The 14,265-nt window shown below is 34.0% G+C and overlaps 2 protein-coding genes and 1 long non-coding RNA gene across 3 annotated transcripts; 2 read left to right on the forward strand and 1 right to left on the reverse strand.

Annotated features, from left to right (window-relative positions):
- Window positions 1–46: 46 nt before the first annotated feature.
- Window positions 47–3,849, reverse strand: LOC130648679 (uncharacterized). The gene is made up of 4 exons (XM_057454738.1): window positions 3,620–3,849; window positions 1,677–2,817; window positions 516–1,384; window positions 47–272 (listed from the first exon to the last, which is right to left on the reverse strand). The coding sequence occupies exons 2-4, from the start codon at window positions 2,792–2,794 to the stop codon at window positions 121–123; spliced, it is 2,139 nt and encodes a 712-aa protein (XP_057310721.1). The 5' UTR covers window positions 2,795–2,817; window positions 3,620–3,849; the 3' UTR covers window positions 47–120.
- A 2,143-nt stretch (window positions 3,850–5,992) lies between these two features.
- Window positions 5,993–7,176, forward strand: LOC130648688 (uncharacterized). The gene is made up of 5 exons (XR_008982957.1): window positions 5,993–6,423; window positions 6,514–6,569; window positions 6,667–6,753; window positions 6,909–7,028; window positions 7,132–7,176. It is a non-coding gene; the product is annotated as an uncharacterized LOC130648688 (long non-coding RNA).
- A 150-nt stretch (window positions 7,177–7,326) lies between these two features.
- On the forward strand, window positions 7,327–10,909 carry LOC130648429 (uncharacterized). Its single transcript, XM_057454482.1, has 6 exons — window positions 7,327–7,383; window positions 7,467–7,610; window positions 7,693–8,398; window positions 8,470–8,717; window positions 8,796–8,971; window positions 9,044–10,909. The coding sequence occupies exons 1-6, from the start codon at window positions 7,327–7,329 to the stop codon at window positions 10,734–10,736; spliced, it is 3,024 nt and encodes a 1,007-aa protein (XP_057310465.1). The 3' UTR covers window positions 10,737–10,909.
- Window positions 10,910–14,265: the final 3,356 nt, after the last annotated feature.

Consider the following 14,265-nt stretch of genomic DNA (forward strand, 5'->3'; position numbering starts at 1 on the left):
TGTTTAAACAAGGTGAGATTTGATGAGCTGTACGAATCATTTGAACTCTGGCTAATGTCAAATCTATTTTTTGTCACAAGTGATACATAGCTACATTTAATATTTAATTTGAACACCACTTTATCTTCTTGCATTCATTATTTGAATAACAGTTCCTTCAAATTCACCGGTAACCGAATATTGCGTTATGCTGGTTATAACAACTTTGTCCTTTAAAATGGATCCGATAATCTTGTGTCGCTTGTGCTTGCATCCAGTGAGGCGATGTGAAGCTGAATTGAAAAAAATATAAAGAAGTATTAGAAATAGAAATACGGAAATATTACATTACAGAAAATTTTCTATAAGATTGGACAAAAGTTGAGAGCTATGTCGTTTTCGCGGAGTCATTAGAGTTCTACAGTCAGGAAATCTCTTGCTATGGTACTTGTGTTGTTAAAAACCGTAGCAAATTTCCTGACTGAGTTTGCAATGGCCTGTTTTAGCGCAGTACCAATATTTTCGTGAGAGCATACCTGTTATATGTGTAGAAATAACAGTGTCTTTTAATTTTATAGACGCTAACCGGAGGTATGGACATGAATATTCACTATTGTCCTCTATGTGACGCCGAAATCGCAAATTTGCTTCCTTGTTTTCAATAGCACGTTGTTGGTGGTGGTGTTGAGACGGTTGTAAATAATCAGAAGCATCAGTTGCGAACATAACAACAAAACTTATGCCAAACACCCTGGACTGAAGCTTTCGAATAAAGTTCGAGAGGCGTGACATAAAGCTTGAATCAAATTCACTCTCATTTCTCTGATAAGGCATATGCATAGCGGCTGGGTGTGATGTGGTTAAATATTTTAATGGATGTAAAACATTATTTTCTATAATACTTCCAGATCTTTTGGGTAGAGTTGGTACATGCCTTTTTTCAATATCATAATCGTCTGCGTACATTGGATTATATTCACGTCGTCTTATGTTCTTATGCGTATTTACTGAAGTTGTGGTGGCTTTTCCAGAAAGTGGCTTAATGTTATATTCTGTAGCTACCCTAGTCATGTTTATAACTTCTTTTTCAATGCGACTTGTGGAGTGGCTTTCTTTTAAATTATGCATCGCAAGGGATGTTCCTTCTGGAGCATCCTCTGAAGATAAATTACACGTGCTATGATGTCCATTATATATGTAAGAAAGATATAGATTTGATTGGTCGAAAAGAGGAACAGAATTGGAGGGAATGTTCGAACCTACGTCCAACGATGATGCCGAATGTGAATGTGATATTTCCATCTTTCTTGGATTAAGGACTAGATGAACTCCACAATTTGAAATGTTAGTGTTGAACGATAAAATAATAAACATTTGTTTTTGTTCGGATAACATTGGGATCATTCTAAAGAAGAAGAAGAGAGCATAATATTTATGTTGATTTTTCAAATTTGGGTAACACGAATTTAGACCTAATGCGCTGAAAAATAAAGTACAAACAAGATATGCAAAGTTAAACCGTGTTGTACTACTTTTTATGTATTGAGAATGTAACATGCTACCAAGTAAAAAATGTCACAGAAATATCCCACTGAAACATGCTAATCACAACCCATTAAGAAAAAAAATCAGAATGTACCGTATTCTAGAAAATAATATTTTTATTGATACTTTTTAGAAACATCAATCAACCTTACCTGGCTAAACCTTCAGGTATATCTACAACACTTTCATGTTGTGTTTTTCCATTAATAACAACAAGATAGGAGTTCTTCTTCAAAAAAATGATGTCCTGTTTTTGGTCGTTATTAAAATCAACCAGCACAACGTGTTTCATAGATTCACCTTGAGTTACATAACGAGCTGTTTCTGTCCATGTGCAGTTGTTAAAAACACACAGCTTTCCAATAGTACGAATGTTTATGGAGTACATGGAATAAACCGGTTTCAGAATAATAAATCCGGATTGCAAAACAGTTCTAAAAACCATGTATATCGGTTTACTTCTGGCAATATTTACTGTATTGGAATTCTTGTGCTCTATCAATCTTTTGAATTGCAATCTTGATGGAGTCTTTAATTCAATTATTATTTTTTCTACGTTTACTCCAGATACCACTACTAACGACGCCATTTTGTGTTTGTATACACAAACACACAAAATATCTGGCGTATTGTCTTCATTCATGTCAGCTATTATCATGGCTGCTTTTAATTTGTTACAATATTGACCTCGATTTTTATTCTCACCTTGAGCATTAACTGATAAAATAAGACCGTTTCTATAAATAACAAAACATCTTCTAACAGAAACACATAGTGTTAAGAGAAACCCCCCTGAAAAGGTGGACTTCCATTTCAGTATCTCCCCCGTCTGTGTGTCGATATCATGAAACCGACAAAGTCCTTCATTTCCATGTTTAAATGCGACTAAGACGTGTTCTCTCCTCATGGTAGTTCTTCCACATTGTTTCATATGTTTAAAGAAAAACGTTGTCTTTGATCGAACATTCTGCTCGCGGTCACTATGGTGGAGGGTTACTTGACGTTGGAAAATCAAAAACACAATCAGTATAAACGCTAGCAATAATAATCCGCCAAAAAATATAAAGAACTCTATTGCTGAAACTTGTTTTTCTTCATGCTTGTCCTGCAATCCCGACATGTCGTACGACGTTGCCGATACATTTGATTCCACATCGGCGTCACAATCTGTTGTGTGCACGTCACAACTACTTCTACTTGGAGAAGAGTGTTGACTCCAAGCTGGGGATTGATAATCCGGAGTTAAAAGTTGCTTGTTTTCATCCGCCATGTTTTTATTAGAGTTTGCTAAGTCTGAAAGAAGAAATTGAGACAGCTATACGTGATTATTTTTCTCCGGATCGTCTTTTGAGGTCCAGGTCTTTTTTTCATTAGGTAAGAAAAGGTAAGTATCAACTAAAAAAAGAAGTTATAATGAATTGTCTTGAGATCCAGGGCTGTAGCAGCTACTACAATAGTAGCTCCGACAGCATAAAAGCTCCTACAAATTTGTCGATTATGTAAGTATGAAAGAAAATTCGCCTAGGTTACAATCGCAAATTTCTCATGATTTTAATACTGAAAGTTTTTTAATTGCTTTCTTATTACCTTAAGCTGTTCTGGAATTATACATTCTCTGTGAACACATGTTTAAAACCTTAATGCTTGCACATAAATATTCTATTCTCTAACGCTCTCACGAGATCGAATGTCTGTCAAGATGAGTGTGCGTTAAAAAAAACATGGATAAAAGTTTTTATGAAAATATTTTTTTTTAATTTTGAGCATAAAAAAATCCACAGAATTTTTTGAAATCTCCAATACATATAGCAGCTTATCATAAAATATTTAACCTGAAAAGTTATCCGTCTAGATTTAACTGCTTCGTGGTTTTACTTTCTTACTGCCCTTTTTTTCTTCTTCTTTTACTAACCACACTTCTGGCTGCCAGTGGTTTCGGTCATAACTACTTTAACAGGTTTAACGTATGAAGGAAGACTAAAAAATTTTTCTATCAACACATAACTCTCTTTTTAGAAAAATTCCATCAATAAGAAAAAATGAATCTGGATTCTATAGTTCGTGTTCTTACCATTAAAAACAAAATAAGACTTACCTTTATGAAAAGCGGGAAAACATTTTCATTTTGATAAAAAAGAAAAAAACAGTTTCAACCCTGTATATTGAAAAAACTTGTTTCCTATTTCCATTGTTAACCTTTTCACTTACTTACGAAATATTTTTAACACTTCAAAAATTTAGTTCAACCGCGTGGCGGAAATAAATAAAGCACACATGTCTACCACGCCTCACCTGTCTTCTGTTAAACAAACCTAGTACTTAGTACTTTTTCTGTCTATTATTAAAGAGAACTAAATCAAAGGGTTTTTGTTTTTTATAACACCAAATATAATTTGACCTGAGGCTTGCTGTTCTTATTTTCTGAGCCTTTTGCAGCCTGATTTGTTCTTAACAGTTAAAACGCAAATCAATCCTCATTTTCATGTTTATTTTTATTCCTCTTCTATACATTTTTTTTTTATAAAAATTATACTTTTTGGTTTGAGACTCATGATTCATCAAAATCAACATTTTGAGGCTTAAATGGAACTGCTTTGCCAAAACTGTTACAAAATTATAATAATCATGACTAAAAATGGTGTTAAATGAATGAGGAAAAAGCTGAAAATGGTCACACACTATTACCGTAATGCTTCGAATGAACATTTTGAGGGCCGTCTATTCGAGGGGGCGTTTAAAACAGGGGGACGTTTATTAAATATTTTACATTCGTCTCTTTCGCAGTTTTTAAGGATATACAGTAGACTCCCGGTTATTCAAACCTGCACTTATTTGAAATTCTCGATTATTCGAAGCGATTTTCATTCCCCTTGAATTTTCTAACTCGTTTTAGAGTAAATCTCTCTCAGTTATTCAAACTTCAGTTATTCGAAAATTCGTTTATTCGAAGTGGTTTTCTAACCCCCTTGGCTCAATATTCTCTCAGTTATTCAAAATTCTTGACAATAGCTGGAGTAAAAGTGAGAATTTTCAACTTCAAACACTTTTTATAAAAGAAATAAGGAAAAAACTACACGCGATAACCAACAAATGTAACCAGCACTTTACCGAGGGCAAAAAGGCAAAGTTTTATTGAAAACTATTTCACAAACACTTCATAAGAATATAGATATGAAGAATGGTTATTGTTGATATTTGGTTTAAGTAAACATTATATTTGTATATTTTAACGTTTGAAACACTCGTTGCGTTTAAAACTGTAGAGTAGAAACTTGATATGGCTATTTTTTTATTCAAATCCCTCCAAAAATCCGTCTGAGTGAAAGTTGGACCAAAATAAGAAAATTTTCAGTTATTCGAAATTTTGGTTATTCGAAGTAAATTCCTATCCCCCGTGGAGCTTCCGGGAATAACCGGGAGTCTACTGTAGAAAATTTCCTTGTTTTAATGATGTATCAAATATAAGAGATCGTGTTTAGCTTTATTTATGAAATTTCTATATTTATTATTCTATTCGAAATCCACGATATACCTCTCCCAGCTACCTAATTAAGGCTTAAATAACATAATTATTAAAAGACAATCATCCATGAATTTCTTAAGTGTTTTGTTGATAAACATTTACCATGGAAACAACATATATATACCGTTGAAAGTAAAATTTCTAAAAATATCGGATTAATTTTTCTTTTGTACATATTTATCTAACATACTGTAATACTGTATGCGCAAGTACAAACCATTCTCTAAACAAGATAGATCCGGATCAGATAGATACACACCATTTGCGTCTTTATTTAAGAAAATTTCGTTTTAAACATCTTAGAGCGCCACAGTTGTGGAACAGAATTTTAGACCATCAATTTAAAACGAGTATTAGTATAGGACAATTCAAAAGGGTTGTAAAGAATCTCCTCATTGAAACTGATAATCTGATATTGACGTTACTCAATTTCTTAAAACCTATCCCTTAGTTTGATTTTACATTTTTACGTTTTTAACAAAATATAAACTGTAAATAGTTCAACTATTAACGATCTACGTCTTATGCACGGTCCGGTCAATGTATTTTTAACTTTTATTAGCATTTTCCTGTGTTCTTATTTTAACGGCGAAATATATCTTATCTTTATAATTGTTTCCCAGTACTCCTTGTGCTACAGTTTTATCTATTTACCTGTTTGCGAATATGTCGATAACAAATCCAAATATTCGTAAACAGAATTTTTAAAATAAGTCAAAGCTAAAGCAAAATAAATACAGCAATATACAATAATTTCTTATTTGATTTTTGAAGTTTTGATGATGTTGTCTTTTTGAAAGACTCATCTTTGAACGATAATAATAATAGTCACAAATTAAAAATAAACGTCGCATAAAACCTCTGCCCTCCATCCTAGCGCCCGACACATTTTTGTGTGTCGTCGCTGGACAAGTCATATTTTCCATGATGGCAGATATTGTTGTGAGTGGGTTTGAGCTATGTGGAAAACTCTAATAACAAGTGCCAGGTCGGAGGTCCTATTTTGCTCGGCGACTAACTTTAGAAATTCGAGTAGCTGACATACGGAGGCCATTCTTGTCTCGATGATTCATGAGACGCGCGAAAAAACTGCGCACGAGGTTCGGTTTCTCTTGGTTTTCTCGAACGCATTGGTTTCTTCAAAATTACTTGCGTTATAATTTTTAATCTATGATCTATTATCATGGAAAAAGACCAAGCAAAGATTGATTCAAGCGATTTTAAAATAGGTGAATTCACTGTTTTTTTATTTCATTTTTATTTCTGTTTATCGTGAAAAAAAATCAATTTTGATATACTCGTGTTGTAGAATATGATGGAAAAGGACTATTTTCAAGTGACGAAGAAGATGATTCGTTCTTTAAATCTGATGCGATGTAAAGAAATATATTTTTTATTTTTGTATTTATACATTATTAAATTTCTTCTACAGTAGTTATAGTGCGCATTTTATTTATTTATTATAGAGATGAAATTTTAAAAATACAAAAAAATCATGCGCAATCTCGAAAAAGGAAACTTGGTAAATCTATAAAATAAATTAATTATTCATGATGTTTTAATTGCAATAATCCTTTTGTTAAAATAATGCTTAAAATAACAATCCTTTTGTTTTATAGAAAGAATAGTGGAGCAAAAACATGAAAGTAAATCTGATATGGAAGTGGAAAAACCCCCAGAGATTGTAGAAAAAGTGCAAAGAAAACGTATTATTTTACTAACAATTTTTACTTGTTTGCAATAGCTACGATTTGGTCACAAATTAATGAAGTTTTAACATCATTTCATTGTCTTTACAAAAACGTGTATGTTATACCGTCGTAAGACATTTCTCCTAAGCAATGAAACTTTACTTCTTTAGAAAGTTGGACAGAATGTGTAGACTCCTTACGAGAAGCTAAAGAAATAATTCAGCAACATGAAATAGAAACCGGAACATCGTATTCTAACTACTTTAAGGATGTAGCTTTCGGTGAAGACAGTAAGTTTTGACTAAATATTTAATAGAATATAGCTACATAAAATGTGATTTAAATTAAATTTTAATTTAAGTGTGGAAATAAGTTATCCAAATAAATTTTTAGAAATTGAATTAAAAGGAAAGTGTATTTTGTTTGAAGACAAAAAATATTTATTTCCAGAATATTTATTTAAAAAAATTCTCTCTGTTGGTATCACGATGACAGAAATCGAATTAACAAGTACACTATTCTTATTTATAGAATAAGAATGATCATTCAATCGGAGCCTCGCGCTTCTTAGCACAAGTATCCAAATAAATGGATTGTCCAGCGAAAATTATCCTTCGAGATATTATTTCCTTTCCAGATTACAAGGTGAAATAATATTTTTCCATTCAAAATTACCCGTAAATGCTATAGGATAACACCGTTCTAATATTATTTTATTGTTTATTTAGATAGACAAGTTAACTGAATGGAAGAAGAAAAACTGCGCCAAAAAGTTGAAAAATGACTGGGCAGCTAATAAATCCCAAGTGAAGACCAACAGAAAAATTTGGATAAAAATATTAGATTGTCACGCAGACCATTTGCAAGGAGAGGTATTGTCAATATAATATAGTGTAACGTATAAAATACACCAAGGACGCTATTGCAATAATATTAAACTTGAAATCGTTTTAGCGCGGTGGTATCAGTCAACAAGTCGATTCAAGAATAACAACGAAAATTCACGCACTCGTTGGTCAAGGAGTAAGGCAAGTAAAAGAGATGGAAAGACACATAAAGATATATGTTCAAAATGAGTTGTTTTGTGATAAAATGCTTCCTTCACCAACAAACAGAAGATTTTTTCCCACACGACGTGACATCACAAACCACATGTACATAAGCACAACAAAGTTACGTTTATCAAAAATCGATCAAGAAAACTTAGCATTGAAAATAGAACAATGGAAAAAGCAAGCACCTACCGACAACTTCTTTTTTAGAGGTTATGGTGAAATACTTGAAAACACACAGCAAAATCATAACAAAGACAATAAAGAAGAAGTAAAAGCATCCAATTTATCAACAACATCTAGCAGACTATTATTCGTCCATCAAACCTCGAATCAAAGAAGACTCTACGAAATGTACGGAGATCGTGTCTGTCTTCTTGATGCTACGTATAAGACCACAAAGTACTCGTTGCCTCTTTTCTTCATCGCTGTCAAGACAAACGTAGATTACCAAGTGGTTGGCTCATTTGTAGTTCAAGATGAAACTACAAAATCTATAACAGAAGCGCTGATGATGTTTAAAAATTGGAATAAATCTGTCGAACCAAAGATATTCATGGTTGACAATTGTGAGGAGGAGATCATTTCAGCTGAGCAAACTTTTTCAGGTTTCAATATCTCTTCTATTTCTGTTTGTCATGTTAAATCGACTGTAGTAATGACAACGTAACATTTTTAGGTGTTATCGTGTTGCTGTGTGACTTCCATCGTGAGCAAGCATGGGACAGATGGCTATCCGCAACTGCTAACGGTCTGAGATCACAGAAATCAGATGCACTGACATTGCTGAGAAATATCGCTAGCTCAGAATCCGAACAAATGTACAAACATCATGTCGAATTGTTAAAAGAAAGCAGTATCTGGCTTGCTGAGAACAGTAACAAATTCCGAAGATGGATTTCCACTACTTGGTTGCCTTGTCACAAAGTGCGTAACTACCATAATTTCTTTTATCTTTTTTTCTATATTTTCTATATTTTTCATAATTTTTAATTTTTTATACAGCGTTGGGTTTATGCATTTCGGAAAAACTTGTTGGAAGTGGTTGTCAATACAAACAACGGCGTAGAGAGACAAAACAAAGACCTAAAGCATGAATTTTTGAATCAGTACAAAGACAATTCATTAAGTGGGATGGTAACGGTTTTGGTTGAACAGTTCTTTCCCGAGAAATACAGGAGGTAATTGTATTCAATGAAGTATCCATGATGAAAAATACTCTTAATTAGATTAAAATAATGATCTTTTTCTAGATATGTTGAAAAAAACACACGCTTCAACAGTAAATACAGAAAATATAACACCCTGCTACCGAAATGGATTCACGACAGGCCGCCTAAATTTGTCAAGCATTGCGTTGAGAAACTTGATTTATGCAAAAGCATAAAAACTGAGTGGCTGCAGAAAATTAAGAATCTATATTCTGTAAAAAGTTCAGAGAAGGGAGAGGTGTATATAGTATCGTTTGGAAGTGAAGATGAATGGCCAAGTTGCGGATGTTTTGAGTGGAAAAAAAAGTTCTTGCCATGTAAACATATGTTTGCCGTGATGAGTGTATATGGAAAAGGCTGGAATGACTTCCCCGAACAGTACAAGTCATCGCCATACTTCAATACAGATTCTGCTTTGTATGTGGGTGCAGTGGAAGAAGAACAACGTCACCCTAGTGGTGAAACGCTAACATGTGAGGATATGGAATTCCACAAAATTGAAAAGCGCGTGTACCCTAAGAAAAGCAAAGCAGCCTCATGTCGCGAGTTATTGTCACAAATAAGATCTTTGACATTCTTAGTTAATGATTTTGATGCACTGGAAGACTTAGAGATTTCTCTGAAAGATCTCGTGCTAGGGATGAAAGATGAAGCTCCCCAGGATTATGGTCTGGAAGTGAGAGTGGTCAAGCCAAATTCTGGGCGAAAGTTTGATAAAATTCCATTACCTCGCAAAAAAGAACGCTACGTTGGACGTGTAGGTGTCGGAAAGGATAATTTTAAAAAAGCAGAAGCTGATGTAAGCAATATCATCAATTTGCCAGCAAACAAGCCGAAACAGGACGCGATTATTGTAGAGGAGTTTATCGACAATGTAATAGATTGTAATACTGTAACTCCGCCTCAATCTCCACCTGTCATTAATTTGATCTCACCCGAGAAAACAGGAAAAACAGACGTTGTCTCGGGCCAGTTACCGAGTAAAAAACAATTGTTGACTTCGCGTGAAATGGACAAAATTATCAACAACCATATGCTAACCGATGAATCGATCGAAACTGCGCAGCGTTTGCTTCAAAAACAGTTTCCCGAAATTGGTGGACTTCAGGACACAGTGGTTGGACCTACTGGCGAATTTAAATCAGTGAAGCCTGACCAAAGATTTATCCAAATTTTGCATACTGGTCAGCTTCACTGGATTTGTACTACTAACATGGACAAGCAGAAATCAAACAACGAAAATGTCCTGTTATACGACAGTTTAAATAATGGCACAGTGAATAACCATTCTTTGAAACAAATTACTGACTTCTGTTTCCACCACGATTCTCAGCTGTATGTTAACATCCTTCCAATGCAACAGCAACGGAATGGTGTTGACTGCGGCTTATTTGCCATCGCTTGTGCAACCTCGCTGGCATTTGGAGAAAATCCGGAAGAGGTAACATACGACGATGCACTCCTGAGAAAGCACTTTTTGGAGTGCATTAACGTGCAATCAATGTCACCCTTTCCAAAATCATCAAAACGAATATTGCGTTGCAAACTTAAATGTTTGGTTTTGGAACTTTATTGCGTGTGTCGTGGTATTTTTGGAAATGAAAGGATGGCGCAGTGTGACAAGTGCGAAAAATGGTTTCACGAAATGTGTGAAAACATACCAAACAGCGTTTTTAAGAAATCCAACCAAAATTGGTATTGCAAAAAGTGTAAAAGTGTTAAGTCTTTGTTGTAACTTTATCTTATCTCTTAAGAAAAAAAAGAAAAAAAAAAGAAAGTGTTTTATTCCATTCCCGCGTGGGTGTTCAAGCCGTAGGGCCATAGTCTGTTAGATATTCGGAACAACTCGCGCAAACTCGTCCAAAATATTGTTTTTTATGAACCTCCGACCTGGCACTTGTTATTAGAGTTTTCCGACATAGTCTGTTAGATATTCGGAACAACTCGCGCAAACTCGTCCAAAATATTGTTTTTTATGAACCTCCGACCTGGCACTTGTTATTAGAGTTTTCCGAGCTATGTTGCTACGTTTTTGCTTCTTCTGTTTTAGTTACTTACTCTTTTTCTTATATGTAGTAATTGCTGTAACTTATTTAATTTTCGACTCCTTCGTATGTTCCTATTCGCGGAGCGAAGAAAGGTATGCTTTTATCTAGCTGTAAAAAATAGCTAGACAATTAGCTATATAGCTAGCTATAGCTCTAGGGCTGATGACTTGCTAAACTAATGTTTATAGCTACGAAATTTAAAAAGTTTGCAGTATGCTCAAGCATTTTGTAGGTAGAAAATTTAAACAATAGGCCAGAGTGGTCAAAGAAATCCATCGAAAAAAGAAATATCCGGTAAAATATATAGGTGAATTTTTTAAGAAGAATTAGAACAATGTATTTTGTGAGTCCTGCTTTATTATCTACACAAAAGTGCGCACATACCCATTTTTCTCAAAATGAAATCGAAACAACTACGTCACATAGTCTATGCAACCCTGAAATAATCTTCAGCTTCCTTATTTCAACAATCTTCAGCTCTTTCTCAAAATGGATAAACAGTATCACTTGGCCTGTCAGTGATAATGCATAATCAATAATTCCTCAAATTGTGGTATTTGTCAAAATAGTGTGCCTATTCCTAAAGGAAAATGTTGATTCTTTTAGGGGAGTTTAACATCAACCTATTAAATTGTAACCTTGATAAATCTGTTGAGAATTTCTTAGATACATCATCCTCTCCTTGCTTCCCCATATAACTCTTCCTACTAGAATAAGCTAATTCCTCCAGCACCCTTATAACTCTACTAGAAATTTTTCATGGGGTGCCCCAGGGACTGGTCCTTTGACCACTACTCTTCTTGATTTACATTAATGACCTCCTAAACGGAATTTACTATAATGATGCTTTTCACTTTGCAGATGACACCAGTCTATTATGCTCTAGTCCCAGTTTGAGACCCATTAAGAAAAGAGTAAATATTGATCTAAAACTTCTATGCCACGGGTTAAATGCAAATAAAATTGCACTTAACAATGCCAAAACTGAGGTTATTCTTTTCGGGCATCCCAATAAATCAATCAGCTATAATGTTAGACTTAACTAAATGGCAAAAAACTATCTTTTTCCACTTGTGTTAAGTATCTTGTGGTTATTATCGACTCACTTAAATTGGTCATTTCATATAAAAACTTAGCTACCAAACTTTCCAGAAGTAATGGAGCAATTTCCAAACTCCAGCACTATGTTCCCTTAAAAGTACTCCTCTCTGTATACTACTCTTCATTTTTTTCTCACGCTTCTTATTTATCCCAAGTTGGGTGTCTAACCCGTATCATCCATACTGATCGAATTTTTAAACTTTAAAAAATAGCGGTCAGACTCATCACCTTCGCTGACTTTAACCAACCCTCTAAACCTCTACTAAAGCAACTTAACCTTCTTGATATTTTTGATACCACCAAAATCTGTAATGTAACTCTAGTTCACCAAATCCTAAACAAAACCTCTCCACTTGACATAAATAGTCTTTTTAGTCTAGCGTTTCGCGCGGATACTTACAATACCAGAGGTTCTTCTATTAAACTTTTAGACAAACCCCTTGTTAGAACCTTTTCTTTTGGTACCAATTTTACTTTATATCAATGTATACTAGCCTTGAACTTTTTTCAATCTCTTTTTCCTAGACAAGACCTTTCTTCGCTATCAATATCTAAAATCAAATCACTCTGCAAAAATTCCCTTCTCAATAAATATTCCCAACTAACTTAGTCCCTTTTCTACTTTTTGCAAACGGATAAAAAACCCAGTTACAGTGTATAGTTAATTTTCTTAAAGAAAATAAACAAAAAAATTATATTTATTTATTTATTTATAATGGAAAATTCTAAATATATAATGGTGGCCATCTCCTTAGATTAGTTATTTAACTAGTGTGATGGTCTCCAGCTTGTGTAAAGTTTTTAGCAATTTGTCTACTTAAAGTTCCTTTTTCAATAGAACATTTTGTTTTTAATTAGTTATGTTCTCAGCAAATAAACTCTTACTTACTTACTTACTATAGATAACATATTCTCTAATACATCTAACTTTGACACCATGTCTGGTAATATTTGTACTGCAATCCCCGACCACTTGCCTCAGTTTTTAATCTTCTGAAAGAAAGCTGTAATATGCTCACCTGAGAATAATGCCATGCTCAGAAATTGAAAATATGACGAAAATTTTATCCTCAAAATTATTGATACTAATTGGCCCTTGAAATTGAATCTGATGATGTATATCTCTCTTTTGATAAATTCATCAACAGGGTGGATGGTCTTCTGGATTATCATTTTGGCACATGTTGGGCAAGGTTATTAACAAGGCATCAAAAAAAGCGTGATTCCAATCCTTGGATCACTAAAGGCATCATGAAGTCTATTCAGCAACGTGATCGCCTTTATAAATCCGTTATAAAGGCTAAAGATCCTTATCAAATCTGTTCTCAATGATCAATATAAGCAGTATTGTAACTTAATCACATCCTTGTGTAGGCGGAGTAAGAAAAGTTTTTATGCTTCCTATTTCAACAATAACCTTGTAAATATTCATAAGGTATGGAAAGGTATCAATTCTATTATATATCCAAAACAATCCAATCCATCCTTTCCTAACTGTTTAAACCTTAACAATACTAATGTGACTGTAATATGCAATGCTTTTAATGATTACTTGCTGATACTATTCAATCCAAGATTCCTTTTTCTTCAAAACACTTTTCCCAGCTTCTTCATAACAGAAATCCTGTATCTATTTTTCTTTCTCTATGGAAGAAGCCAAACATATTTGTTATAGTGATGCTTCAAATGGGAATTTGAGTGATGGAGGTTCACAAGGAGGTTATGTTATCTTCCTAAGTAACAAAGATAAGTCAATTACCATCCCCTTAGCTTGGCAGTCAAAAAGAGTTAGACGAGTTGTCAAAAGTACACTATCAGCAGAAACGTTAGCTCTTATAGAAGCTGCAGAATCGTCATACTCGTTATCAAGTATTATTCGAGATGTTGTCTTTGATGGCAATGGACTCCAGATTGCGATGGAATGTTATACGGATTGCAAGTCTTTGGTAGATGCTGCACATTCCAGTAAAGGTATTTTGGACAGAAGATTAAGAGTCGACATTGCCATCTTGAAAGAAATGATAGAAAAGAAAGAAATTTCAAAACTTAGTTGGATAACAACAAAAGACCAAATGGCAGATCCAATGACAAAGAATGGAGCTTCGTCAAGTCGAC

The sequence above is a fragment of the Hydractinia symbiolongicarpus genome, chromosome 7 (genome assembly GCF_029227915.1).
Source record: "Hydractinia symbiolongicarpus strain clone_291-10 chromosome 7, HSymV2.1, whole genome shotgun sequence".
Taxonomy (NCBI): Eukaryota; Metazoa; Cnidaria; class Hydrozoa; order Anthoathecata; family Hydractiniidae; genus Hydractinia; species Hydractinia symbiolongicarpus.